Source organism: Manis pentadactyla, chromosome 4 (assembly GCF_030020395.1).
Source record: "Manis pentadactyla isolate mManPen7 chromosome 4, mManPen7.hap1, whole genome shotgun sequence".
NCBI lineage: Eukaryota > Metazoa > Chordata > Mammalia > Pholidota > Manidae > Manis > Manis pentadactyla.
The window spans coordinates 178,692,028-178,705,190 of record NC_080022.1 but is presented as its reverse complement, the minus strand read 5'-3'; the positions used below and the strand labels follow the sequence as shown (position 1 = coordinate 178,705,190).

Genomic DNA, 13,163 nt, shown 5'->3' with positions numbered 1-13,163 from the left:
CCTGTGTCCGTCTTTGCATCTTGCGGTCCCTCAGTGCTGCCGAAAGGGCCTGACTCAGCCTTTGAAATGGTTCTGTCTTGCAGATTGAAGCACTGGTGAAGGACATGCAGAACCCAGAGATGGGGGTCAGAATGCAGAACCAGAAGGTCCTGGTCACCAGCGTCCCTCACGCCATGACAGGTACTGTGTCTTTTGATTTAAATCTTGGGCTGGAACAGACCACATGCAGGGGTTGGCAGACTATAGCTTGCTGGCCAAGGTCAGCCCGTGGCCTGTATTTGTAAATAAAGTTTTATTAGAACATATCCACATTCTTATTTATCTATTGTTTTTGGCTGCTTATATATACAATGGTGAAGTTAAATAGTTGTGCAGAGACTGAATTATGAATGACAAAATCGAAAATGTTTACTCTCCATCCCTTTACAGAGTAAGTGCTGGTTCCTGGATCACAGTCTACCTCTGAGAACAGGGTTAGCAAGGAAGGAGAAAGGTCTCCACAGGTCACTTCATGAAGCCATTGCTTCCAGGGAGTCATTTAAAAAACTTTACTGTCACATTTTTTTTTTGCCTTGTTTGATTTGTTTTAATGAAATCAGGTAGCTGAAAAAAAAACTATTTGGCAGAAAAAGATTGGACTTTGCTCAACTCTTCTCTCCCTTCCAACATACTCAGCCCCTTCTTAGCATCCACGGGATGGAGCCCTTGTTCCCTTTCTGAGTGTGGGGTAAAGGACTTAAAGACCATCATTCAAGGATATTGGCAGAAGGAGCTAGACCCTAAAATAAGAATGCATTTTGATTCATGTGTTGCATATACCTTATGCTTCCGGTTTTGCAGTAAAGAGGGTGTCTCCTACTGAGGCATAGCATCTGCAGAAGCAGACGGCTTCTCAAAGCTCAATCCCGGTACTCTCCACTGTGCTGTGCTCCTTGGGGACCCTCACTGTCTACCCCACCCATTAGCCGACCATTTATTTTTCACTCAAGGTGCCTTAGAGTGCCTTTTCAGGGGCAAGTTGGGTCACAGTCTCCCATTTCCCTTTCTGACTGCTTGCAAGAAGGAACGCTCCCATCAGCAATGTGTCACTCAGGCTTCCTTAAGTGCAAGCAACAGCTGACCCAGCCTGGCTAGCTGGAGCAGAGGGGGAAGTGACTCACAGAAGAGGATGGAGCCCTGATGAGCCGGACTTGGGGAAGGCGAGGAGCCAGAATAGCCTGGGCACCCACAGAGCAGGGATGGACGGGTGGACTTTGCAGGCGGCCTCAGCTCTCCCCTAGTGTTTGACATGCAACTGTGGCAGTTCTTCCTGAAGACACCCTTGCCCCTGCCCCCTCTCTTCTCCTCGCCATCATTCATTCTGGCCTGAATTCTCTGCTGGATTGGGGAGCTTTCCTGGGGAAATATTTCATCTTGCTCATCTAGGTACCCCAGTGATTAGCAGAGCTGTGGGTCAGGGTGGATGTTTAATAGAAGTTTACTGAATGTGTGCATCAGCCCTGGGCTAGCACCATGCAAAGAGCACTGAATGCGGAGTCGGGCATCCTGGGAGTGAATCCTTTCTGTTCCTTTTTCTAGCTGAGTAGCCCTAGTCTCGATGTTCTCATTTGGAAAGTAGGAATAGCAGCCCATGTCTAGGAGGACAAGTGCAGGATTTACATGAGATAGTGCTGTGTACTGGTCAGCCTGCAGTGGACACTTGGTGAGTGCTGACGCCTAGCTACTTCCCCCACTGTGCCAACTAATACCCACAGTGAAGTTAGGGATAGATACGACCACCCACTTTTTGCAGATGGGGCCATAGAGATTTAAAGGGGTTCAGCAACTTGTCCCATGGTACTGAACTCATCATGGCTGAGCCTGGCTTTGAGCCCGGCACACACACTCCATCTACTGTCAAGGTGCCTGAGCTGCTTTCCTCCCTTGCACACACAGCACACTTGGTTTCTGGTTTGGGTGAGGCTGCCCACCCTGCCACATTTTCCTGTGTTCCTCCTACTAGTGAATTCCAGCTGCTATGGGAGCAAGACTTCCTGTTCTGCAGCGTCAGTACTAGTGAAAGCAAATCGGGTAACCGCCATCCAACTCCTGGGGTGGCAAGTGACCTCGGACTTCTCAGGGTGAAGGTGGCTGGCATGGGGACTGCTATGCTGTCAGCACAGACCACGTGGTACAGATGCCTGTGGCCCCATAGCCTCATTTGATCTATTTCAGGAAGCAGTCAAGTGGATGAGAAACCCTTTGCTCCTTGGTGGAGAGTGCTAATCAGTCTGTTGTCTGACTGGGTCTCTCTCTCGGCCTGCATACCACTGTGTAGCATTCAAAGAGACCTGGGATGGAAAGTGTAACACCCCCAGGCCAAGACTTTAAGTAGGATTTTAGATGAAGAACTTTGCTTTTGAATGGCCAACAAGGGCTGAATAAAGCTAAGAGCAACAGAGGAGACCTCACTGAAAGCAACTGTGCTGGGCGTATGGGCCCTGACAGATAATGGCTGGACGTTTTAGGCTCCAGGGTGAGGGTGGGAAGGGAAGAGATACAGGCTGTCTGTGTTCAGCCATGCTGGTGGACAGGTAGTTAAACCCAGAGAGTGTGTGAGGGGCCATAGGGCCTTCCCTGGAAGGCACCAGAAGAAACGCCTCTCTTCTACCTCCAAGGAGGGAAGTATTACACCAGCCCAGCCTCCAGGACAGGGGCAGTGGGGCGGTTGCCATGCGGGGCGGGGACCCAGCTTGACCTTTGGAAAGCAGGCTGGAACTACTGCAACGTGTGCTGAGCAGTGTTTGCAGGATGGCATCTGAGCTGGCCTGCTTGGCTGTGGGACGTCTCGTCATTATCCCGAGATGGACAGGGGTCATGCTCTGCTCATGGAGCTGGGGGCCCAGGTGGGGACGAGGTGCACAGCTTCCTTCGGGCCTGCAGCAGCTCTGGACTTGGTGGAACCGGCCTTGGCCCTTAGGAAGATCTGAATCCTCGGGGGATGAGCAGAGGGGGTGCACACTCTCGTTCTCTGTGCACCTCATCCCTGTCGGCCTCTCCTGCTGTTTTTCACACCAGCCTTTGCACTGTTCCCAGGCCCCTAAGACTTGCAGGGCCCAGGGCAGGAGTACAAATGGAGCCACATTCATTGCCCAAAATTAATCGGACAGCCTACAAAGTGTAACTAAAAATATGTCCCATCCTCCTGCTTTGACAAAAGTACCTTCACAGTGACCTGGAAGGCCAGGTTTGAGTTTAGAATTTCCTGACTCCTGAGAGTTCTGCCTGGAAACCTGGGGGCGTAGGAGAACCAGCCCCCACCCTTAGCCCACCCCCACTTCTCCTCCCGCCCCTGGTTCTTCTTTACTCCCCTGCATCTGGAGCTGCACAGGCAGTCCACCTTGGGTTGGTTTTGTTCGGGGTTAAGACTTTGTCCTTTTAATTCCTACTTGATGAATGATGGTCCATGCACAAATTACTGTAAGGAAAGAAAATAAGTACTACAAGAGAGCTAAAGATCGAGGGTGTGCAGAGGAGGTCAGAGTCAGATCATGGATGGCTCTGAATTACGGGCTGCGGGGTTGGGGCTGAACATGGTAGGAGCAGGTGGAGGGGAGTCCCTGAGAGTTGTGAGCAGGAGAGGAATGAGATCACAGCCGGAGGCAGTGGGGCAGCGGTGAGGGCGAGGGCAGGGGGATGTGTCAGGAGGCTCTGACGGAGGCCCAATACTTGCGGTTTGCAGGAAGTGACGTTCTGCGGTGGATCTCCCAGCGGCTTTGGGTCTCCAGTCTGGGTGAGAGCTCGCCTGGCCCTCAGTTTTGAGGCGCAGCACCTCAAAAGAACCTCTGGAGGGTAGACACTAAATGGAGGCTTAGCCTATGTCTCTGAGAAATAGACACTTTAATCGGAGAGACAAGGTGTTTATGTGTAAAACAACCAGAATCAAAAGTGGAGACATGATAATGGGGGGTGGGTGGACTATTATAGTTTCATACAAAATATTGAGAGCATGTAAATAACAGGGGTCATCGGGGGAGTGTCAGTCAAGAACAGATTCTTGGAGGGGGTGATGCATGCACGCACCTGGTCTGGAAAGAAGTGATGTGTGTGCACTGGGAGGTGGGAGGGGCCGGGGAATGCGGGCCTGGGATGCAGGCAGAACTGAGCTGGGGATGGAAGCAGATAAAAAATGTGGCCTTCGCTTTGAGTGAGGACTTGTCCGTTAGTCAAACAGACATTCTCTCCCTGCTCTGGGGGAACTTCTCCTGACTCGAAGGGCCCAGAGAAGCTTCTCCAGAATGTCCGCAACTGGCACCTCCAAACACCTGCAGCGCTCCACCTGTTGCACCTGTTGGCATGAGGGTTCACTGGCCCCTCCACACTCACTGAGCCATCATTCCCGGGGCTCAGGCTGGGGAATCCTGTTCATCTGCACCCTGGCTGGTACTTGCCCACAGACAAGTTCAGAGCTTGGATGCAGTGCTGTTAGGAGGGGGGCACCTCTCCCTGAGTTTAGGGTACTGTTGGGGTCTGGGCAGTCAGCTTCTGCCTTTGGCTGCATCTCTTAACTTCCATGTCTAAACTGCTGCTCCCCAGAGGCACAGAACTTGGGCAACTTTATCGTCAAGTGTGGCTACATTTACCCCCTGCAAGACCCCAAGAATCTCATTCTCAAACCTGACAGCAGCCTCTACCGATTTCAGGTGAGTCTGGGCCTTGATTTGAGCATTAACTATTTACCTGAAAAGATAACAGCCCAGTGATTAAGCCTGGTTCCTGGTTTCTTTCATAGACACCATATTTCTGGCCCACCCAGCAGTGGCCGGCTGAAGATACAGACTATGGTAAGACTCCAGCCCAGTTACACCTTAGGTGGTGCTTCAAATACTGTTTATTTACTCGTTGCATTTTGGTGACATTCATCATGCTGTCGTCATGCCCATCGTGTCAGCTCACATCTGGACAGAGAGCGTTCCTCGGGGGAGGGACCATGTCTGCTGAGGGTTCTCGCCACCAAGCCAAGCTCAGCAGCCTCATGCACGGATGCTGTTTTGAAATGTGGTGATGATGGAAAGTGTCATTGTTTTCTTTTCCAGCCATCTATCTAGCCAAGCGAAATATAAAGAAGAAAGGAATTTTAGAGGAATATGAAAAGGTACAGAAGTGCTTCCAAGTATGTTATTATAACTGAGCGAAATGTAGTCTTGAGCTGTCTCTCCTGTTCTCCCCTTACTGCATTCATATGTTCCCTCATCATCCATCCATCCTCCCACCCACCCATCCATCCATCTATTTAGAGGCATCTTGCTGCAGCAGATTCTTCCCCATGTCAAGCTTCATTTTCTTCTGCTGTAATTTAAGCCCTTGCCGCAGTGGCTGCTGGGTACACGGTAGCCGCCACCTTCCTTTGCTGTCTCCCAACAGTATGATTAATATGCACGATAATGCATATTACATGATGAACAGATTTGAACTTGAGTTGGTGATGATAAAACAGTAGTATAGACTTGTGTTTTAGGTTGGACAAGTCGGATTTCTCAAAGAACACACCTAGCCCTCTCAAGGCTAGATTTCTGGGCAGACAGCAGCAATCTGGCTGTGTTTTTATTCTTTACGAACATGTTTTTAGAAGAGCCGGCGTCAATGTTGGGGCTTATCTTCGTGGATTTGTGATGCTCTGCTGTTGAACATTGAGCTCCCATATTCTTCCCCACCCTGCTCTGTCCTCCCCTTCCTCATCAGATCTGGGATACATTTATTTTAAAAAGCCAAGCCAAGTTGTGGCTTCGGTTATGAAGGTTTTTTGAGAATTTGGTGCCATCCCTTGAATGAACACCCTTGCAAAGCTGGGGTGGGTCTCGTTGCCTCAGAGCCTGGGGCGGGTCTTCATCGACGGAGGGCCTTCTTCCCTCCACACAGCATACATCACTGTGGGCTCGGTGTTCTCATTTTGTTTTCCTTCTTTAGGAAAATTACACTTTATTGAACAAAAAAATTAACTACAAGTGGGACTTCGTCATTATGCAGGCAAAAGAGCAGTATAGGTGAGTGAAAGATCACGTTCATCCTATGGCTGTCCTTCCTCCCTTCCTTCTTTGTTTCCTTTATTAAAATAAACCTTTATTGGGCATATTTGTATTAAACACTGGAAGAGGTATAGGGAACATAAAGATGCAGTCTGGTGGGCCAGGCGGACAAGCAGATGGGCCGTGATGCTAGAGTGAGATGTGAGCCTCACGCGGGGGTTTGCAGGAGGAGCTATAGCAATGACATTGAACCTGGAGGCTGTGCAGCAGGTGCCCAGGTGAAGGATGGTGATGGTGGGTGGAGAGGAAAGGTGAGGTGGGAGGAAGGGTGTTGCGAGCAGACAGAACCCGAGTCTGCAGGCGGGGGAGTGCTCACTTGGTGCAGTTCCTTGTGGCTGGAGCAGGGAGTGCAAAGCCTGCACGGCAGAAGTGAGACTGGAGATGTTAGCAGGAGCACATCCGGAGAGGGCTTGGTGCTAGGGGCACTGGAGAGCCATGTTAGGACCCTAAGCAGGGCGGAGGTATGGTCAAAGCTGCATGTTAGAACCATCCACTGCCTGCCCTCCACATCAGAACTGGAGCTGAAAGTTCCCTTGAGGGCTCTGCCTTGTGCATGAGAGCCAGATGCAAATGTTGGGGAGGGTGTTTCAGTCAGGATGAGGTTGGGCTGGCCTAGCAAACAGCCCCCCACCTTTCAGGGGCATGAAACCTCAAGGTTCATTTCTTGCTTGCATCACGCACCCCCTGTGGGTTGGCTGGGGCCCGGACATACTTTGTGCCCTCCCCAGGACCACACTGAAGGGGCAGCACCATCTGGGCTTTGTCCATTGCTAGAATAGAGGGAGCGAGAGCCTGTGTGGGTCACAAGTGACGCACATTGCTTCTGCTCAAATTCTTTGGCCAAAGGAGCTCATATGGTTAAGCCCAGTGTCAGAGGATGGTGGGTGGGGAGAGAAAGTCATTTATTTTCTCTTAGTTCTGGAGGCTGGAAAGCACAAGCTTAAGGTTCTGGCAGGTTTGGGTTTCCGGTGAGAACTCTCTTGCTGGCTTACAGGCAGCTGCCTTCCTGTTGAGAAAGAGAAAGAGAGAGGGAAGTTCTCTAGCATTTCCTATTACCAGAGCATCAATCCCAGCATAAGGGCCCCACCCTCCTGACCTCATTTAATGACCTCTAAACTCTAATTACCTCTCCAAGGCCCCATCCCCAGATAGCATCAGACTGGGGGTTAGGGCTTCGATGCATACATTTAGGGGGGACACAGCCATTCAGTTTGTTTCACCGGCACTCCCAGAGCCTGGAACACAGTGGGAGATGAATAAATGCATGAATAAATGAATGATTAAATGATACCGTTACTAGAAAAGATCATACTGTGACAAACTAATGTTATTCCTCGTTTACTGGTTCTCTGGGGTTCCACGCATCACAACTGCCCTCCAACATCTATCACGTTAGAGCAGAAGCATGAAGCCAGAAAGAACCATGGCAATGAGTTAGTGATAGACCCTATTTACAAAGCTGTCCAGCATCATGGAAGCCCACAGTGCCTCGGGACATCTGTGGCCCATCCTCCTGAGAACACAGGGTAGTTAACCTGGTAGAAGATCCAGTTAGGCTGGCAAAGGGAAGTCGGAGCACCAGTGTTTACATTTAATTTCCAGAGGAGGCTGCAAAACATCGCACTGGAGCGGCACCCCCCCACCCATCTGGCTCTCTGGATGTTAAGATGTTATGGTGTTATTCACACTGCATTAGCTGGCAAATAAATCCGCTGACACTGTCTTGTAGAGGGCGTGTGCATCATGCACGTTCCCAGGGAAAACAAGCATGACCAGTGAGCGCAGGTCGCCGTGGAAATGGTGCTGAGTGGGGCCTGTGGCACGATCTTGAATGCTGCCTGGCTCCTGGGGGACGAAAGCAGGGCATCGTTTTCTATCTGTAATGGGAAAGGGGGAGGCTGAGAGATAAGAAGGAAAAGAAATACCTCTTACAGTAATTAGGCTCAGAAAAGCCCTGATGGGGCACAAACTCTTTGAAGTGACAGAGAGGAACTAACACGGAGGGAGAGACAAGGACCCCCCTGAGCGGCATCTCCCCATCATGGGCTCTGCCGTTGCTTGCTGCCCACTCATCTAGATGTTGACTATGAGGTCTAGTAAAGCAGGGAAGAATTCAGAAGCCAGGTGGTCATTTGTCATCCCAGTGGCATCCGGGCTCGCTCCGGCCTTGAAGCTGGGGGACATGCTCGACTGGGGGGCTTGTCAGGGTGGCGTGCTTGCTTCATAGAACGGAGGTCTCAGGCAGAGCTGGGTGCTGGGGCCTGACTCCCGGGTTCCAGCCCCACTTCTGCCACTTGCTGACAGTGGGGCCCTCAGTGGGGCGTGCTACCTCTTTTTGCTTCAATCCTCCGAACTTCAAAGTGAGAAAAGGTCACTGGGAGGATTAAATGAGTTAATATGTGTAAAAGTACTTAGGGTGCCTCACATGCAGGTGTGATATTAGTGTTTGCTGGTTTTATTATTATTATGGCAAACAGATTATTTGGACAGATTGGGAGGGTGGTCTGGGTCATCAAGAATGTGGCCTGTCACTGAGCAAAAGATGCAAAGTGTACCTGGCCTTTAACATGGCGTTTGGGTTTTCAGGGCTGGAAAGGAAAGGAATAGAGCGGACAGGTACGCACTGGATTGCCAGGAGAAGGCATATTGGCTGGTCCACCGCTGCCCTGTGAGTACTGTCCTCCCTGGGTCCGGCCACCTCCTATAGGCTCCCCACTCCACCCCGTCCTCACTGTCCCTTGTGTGGCTCATCTCTCACTGGGGCTGGAATTGCACCTCACTGTCTGGTTTGCACCAAGTACCTTGTGGCTGGGAGAGGAAATAGACCGCCTGCATGGAGTCCTGTGCTGGTGCTGACTCCAAGTGGAGTTACCTGAGACCTGAATGAGTTGGCCTTTTATGAGGGCTAGCAATTTTTCTTTTTTTTTCTACAATACCTGAGAAAAGGAATATAGAAGAAACTCGAACACGGGCTCCAAAGCAAACGTATAAAATGCTGTAGAGAAGTGGAAGCTTGCATAGCCAAAGCCACGCCTGTGTCTCCTGGTCCCTCCTCTTTTCCTTTTCTAGCTCCAGGCCCAGCAGGCTGAGATGGGAGGATGCCAGGGGGCATAAATGTGTGCTGAGCCTCATTGCTTAATGCACACTGCATATCTGGCTTTGGGATGTTAAGTGGCCAAGAGAGACAAGCTGTGCACAAGTGATGGAACTGGTCACAGCTCATTGCTGGGTGACGGTAGCCTCCTCCCCCAGCGCAGGGAAGCAGGCTGTGACCCCCTCCCACTGGGGTAGCTCTGCCGTCTTGGCTCACTCCTGTGCAGACCCACATGCTGCCTGCGGGTCCCCGGACGTGGAAGGGATTCTGAAAAGCGAGGCATTTAAAATGAAAGTTCTTCCTCTTCCTCCTTTAGTTTCTTTGCCTGCCTGGTAGTCAGATTCTCAGGACCAGAAAGGGAACTGGGTGTGTCATGGTGCCAAAGCTTCTGGATTTTTGAACTTCGAGCCCATCATATTTTGGCTGTTTTGCTAATTTTCTTTCTCCATTGAAAGCAGACATTGGTCGTGGGGCCATTGGTGTGGGTTGCCAGAGTTAAAGCCCTGGGGTGGATCCCCAAGAAGCTTGTTTGGTTTGGCTTCAGGGCACCTCCTCTAGGTAACCCATTAGCCGGTGCTCATCATAGGTCCCTGGGGGCTGGATGAGTGTGGGTGACTGAGCCCAGGGTCCTAGGGAAACAGAGCCAAGCATATACCTCCCTGTTGGTAGCTCAGGAATGAGGGCTTTGTTGGGGAAGGGAGCGTACATTGTTCAGCTGGCATTCGGTCGTCTGTTCCTAAAGAGGGATCCTTGGTGAGGATATGGGCAAATGGGCAAGCCGTGCATCAGGCAGGATGTCCTGGTGCCTAGTGGCATCCATGACAGAGGGAGTCCTGTTCCCTGCAGGGTGGAGAATGGCTTCCAAATCACATGCAGAGACTGTGATGTGGGAATGCTAGTGTGACTGCCTGGCATCCCTTATAAAGCAACACAGACTGGTTGTGCACATGATCTGCCCCAGATGTCTCTCCTCCTCTCTGTCCCTGCACTCAGGGGGCCTGTAAGGGAATAAAATGAAAAGCAGATTTTCTGAGTTCTGCCCACTTCCCCTGGGGTATGCGCTCAGCCCCTCACCAGGCAAATGGCTGAGTGGCTCTTCACAGCAGGATGCAGAAGTACTTAAACATGGCATCCTGTCTCTGTGATTACTGTCTCCACCCCCTCCTCCCCGCCACCTCCATTTTCTCCACCTCCATCACCACCATTGTCATTTCCCCATCATTGCCATGGGGCAGGCCTGAATGGGGAACTCCCAGCGTGCTGGGTGCTGCGTAAGCATCAGTCTGCACGCACTATCTCATCTCATCGTTGCAGCCCTGTGTGGAAGGTGCTATTATTAGTCCTGTTGTGCTGATCAGGAAGCTGAGTCTCAGGGATGTTACCGATTGGCCAGAGTTACACTGCTAGTGGGTGCCAGAGGACCCCAACCCCCAGGCTGCAGAGCACCACCCGCCCCAGCCTCTATGCTCTCTGCTGCCCTGACAATGTCGCGTGATGTCTTAGTGTGTGTAAGGCCCTTCCATACCTCCTTGGTCACTGGAGCATTGTGTGAATCACGGCTGCTCTAGCCAACAGGGTGCCAGGGTTCAAAGTGCCTGGTCCCTCTTTGGTAGCGCTGGGATGCCAAGCTCAAAATGAGGCTTTGATGTACTAGGAGCAGTTGTAAAAATCCTCGGGCACAGAACTGCTCTTCCCATCCCGTAGGCATCGCTGCTGCCCTAAGTCAGAACTGGACCAGCAGGCAAAGTGAGGTGGAGCACGTCTGGGTCCTGGTCTCCCTGACTTTCCTGAAGCACCCAGGGTCATGGCCTGGGAGCATTAGGATCAGGAACGTGTCCTGTTGGAAGAGCATCCTGGGTGAAATCGGCGTCAGCCTAGAAACTGAGCAGTCTGACTGACAAGCCCAGGGAACCCGGGCGCGTAGGGGCTGTCAGACTGTCTCCAGGAGACCCGGCAAGCTGTCAGTTCAGCGGGAGAGAAGCCAGCCGGGCAAACAGAGCCCTTGGCTCTGCGGAGGTTTGAGCAGCCAGTATGCCAACTGGCTGTGCCCAGCTGCTCTCATGTGGGACACGGCTTGCAGTTCCTGAACTGATTCATCCTCCTGTTTGCTGTCTGTTCATTAATCTGTGAAACCTTCTGAGGCCGTGACTCTGTGCCAGCCAAGGAGTTAGGCACTGGGCATAAAATAACCGCCAAGAGTCACTGAGCACCTGCTCCGTGCCTCTGTTGAGCTCTTGGCATGGATGATCCCATCTCTGTGGTGGCAATGTGGTGAAGGGGGGAGTGTTATCACCCCCTTTAACCAGGTGGGGAGATCAAGGCTCAGGGAGGCCAGGAGCTTGTGCAGAGCTGGCGTTTACCTGATATGCTGCTGCTGAGGGAGGGGTACCCACATGTGGTCGCTCTCCCAAGCAGCTCAAAATCCAAATTGCCATTCCAGGAGAACACGAGAAGGGACCGTAGGGATGTGGTGGAGTGTCACCAAGAAGTGTACGTTGGCCCCCGCACTGGCCCTGCTCTGGAATACTGATCCTGGGAATGTGGCCCCTTCGTGGAGTGGTTGTTGGGTCTACAGAGGTCCTGTTGTCTCCTAAATCATAAAGCGTTTAGCAAACTGCCTTTTTGGCTTATGCCCAAGGGGTGTTCTCAGGGAGTTCCCCCACCACCCCTCTGAAATTCACAGTTCTTCTGGTTGAAGGGGGAGGCTTGCCCACCTCTGGAGGGTTTCCTGTGCATGGCACTGGGGCTGTATATCTTCACGTCTCCTTATCTGCTGGCAGCCCACCGCAAGGACCTGCCCTTGTTTCCTGTGCACTGACAGTCAGCTCTGGGTTGTCTTGGCGTGAGCACCCTCTTACGTGCCAGGAACTGTGTCAGCAGTGGCTCTGTGACTGTCATGGGAAACACAGCCCGTAGGCCACCTGATGAGTGAATGAATGAGTGGGGCCTGGAGAGGCAGCCCCCTGGGGAACTCTGAAGGCAGAGCATGGTGACCGCAACAACTGAGACCTGCAGAGACGCCGAGAGGAGGCAAGACCCCGAGCAGCAGGGCAGCCAGAGGGGCATGCCGGCCGTCTGCAGCGCTGGGGAAGCCAGGAGGGGCTGGCACCGGACAGGCTGCAGAATAGTGAAGCCTGCTGGGTGCCCACAGCTCCGAGAGCCCAAGGCCATCTGGTGCTGATCAGTGCTGTGCAGGTGCACTGCTGGGCACAGGGCAGCCAAATCCATCAGAGTGGGGGCAAGCTCAAAGGAAGGAGCTGGAGAGCGAATTCAAGACTCGAGCAGGCAGCCGCAGGAAGCTGCTGAGGCAGGAGTGCGTCGAGAGCCAGCGGTTGTCGCGGCAGCAGGGCGTGGGCCCGTGTGAGTGTGGGCATGTGCACGTGTGTCAAGTCCGTCTTCAGCTACCCTGGGGGGATTTCTCTGAACCAGAAAGAAGTGATTCCTAGAACCCACGCTAGGTAGAGACACAGGTTCTGATAGCCACAACTCCCCCCCAACCCATGCTAGGTTAAATCCCGCTGGGCTGGCTTCCTAGCATTTGTCACATTTCTGAGATTAATTGCTGAGTGACCGGAAGTGCCTTGAGATGGGGTCTCATGTCACATTCACCCGGGGCGCCCCAGGGCCGAGCAGTGTCAGTTCTAGTAAGTGCCTGATGAATATTTGTTGACTGTGGTCCACATGTAACAACTAGGGTGAGGATGGCCACTCCCTTTCTCTGTCCTCTTCCCTATTTCTTTCTTGCCTAGTCTTATATTTGCTCCCCTTAGGAGCCCATTGAGCTAACTTGCCGGATTTTGCAATTAAGAGGATGCCTAGTTAAACTTGAATTTCAGATAAACAGCAAATGATTTCTGTCCCAATGTTTTTATAATTGCTGTATATTTATATTAAAACTATGGAATATATTTATACATGAAGTTATATATCCACATTATTTGTTGTCTATCTGAAATTCAGACTTAACCAAGTATCCTATATTTTATTTAGCAACCCTCGTTCCT

General features: G+C 51.7%; 1 protein-coding gene across 5 annotated transcripts in view; it reads left to right on the top strand.

Moving 5' to 3' along the window:
- RGS9 (regulator of G protein signaling 9) overlaps positions 1–13,163 on the top strand; it is an 81,195-nt gene that overhangs the window by 33,323 nt on the left and 34,709 nt on the right. For 4 of the 5 annotated variants that reach the window (XM_057501648.1, XM_057501647.1, XM_057501644.1 and 1 more), the window contains 7 exons: positions 84–180; positions 3,722–3,772; positions 4,576–4,682; positions 4,772–4,823; positions 5,076–5,134; positions 5,947–6,023; positions 8,652–8,733. In XM_057501648.1, the coding sequence (XP_057357631.1) occupies positions 84–180; positions 3,722–3,772; positions 4,576–4,682; positions 4,772–4,823; positions 5,076–5,134; positions 5,947–6,023; positions 8,652–8,733 (525 nt within the window). The remainder of the gene's footprint in view (positions 1–83; positions 181–3,721; positions 3,773–4,575; positions 4,683–4,771; positions 4,824–5,075; positions 5,135–5,946; positions 6,024–8,651; positions 8,734–13,163) is intronic. The other variant, XM_057501646.1, reaches the window with a different exon arrangement.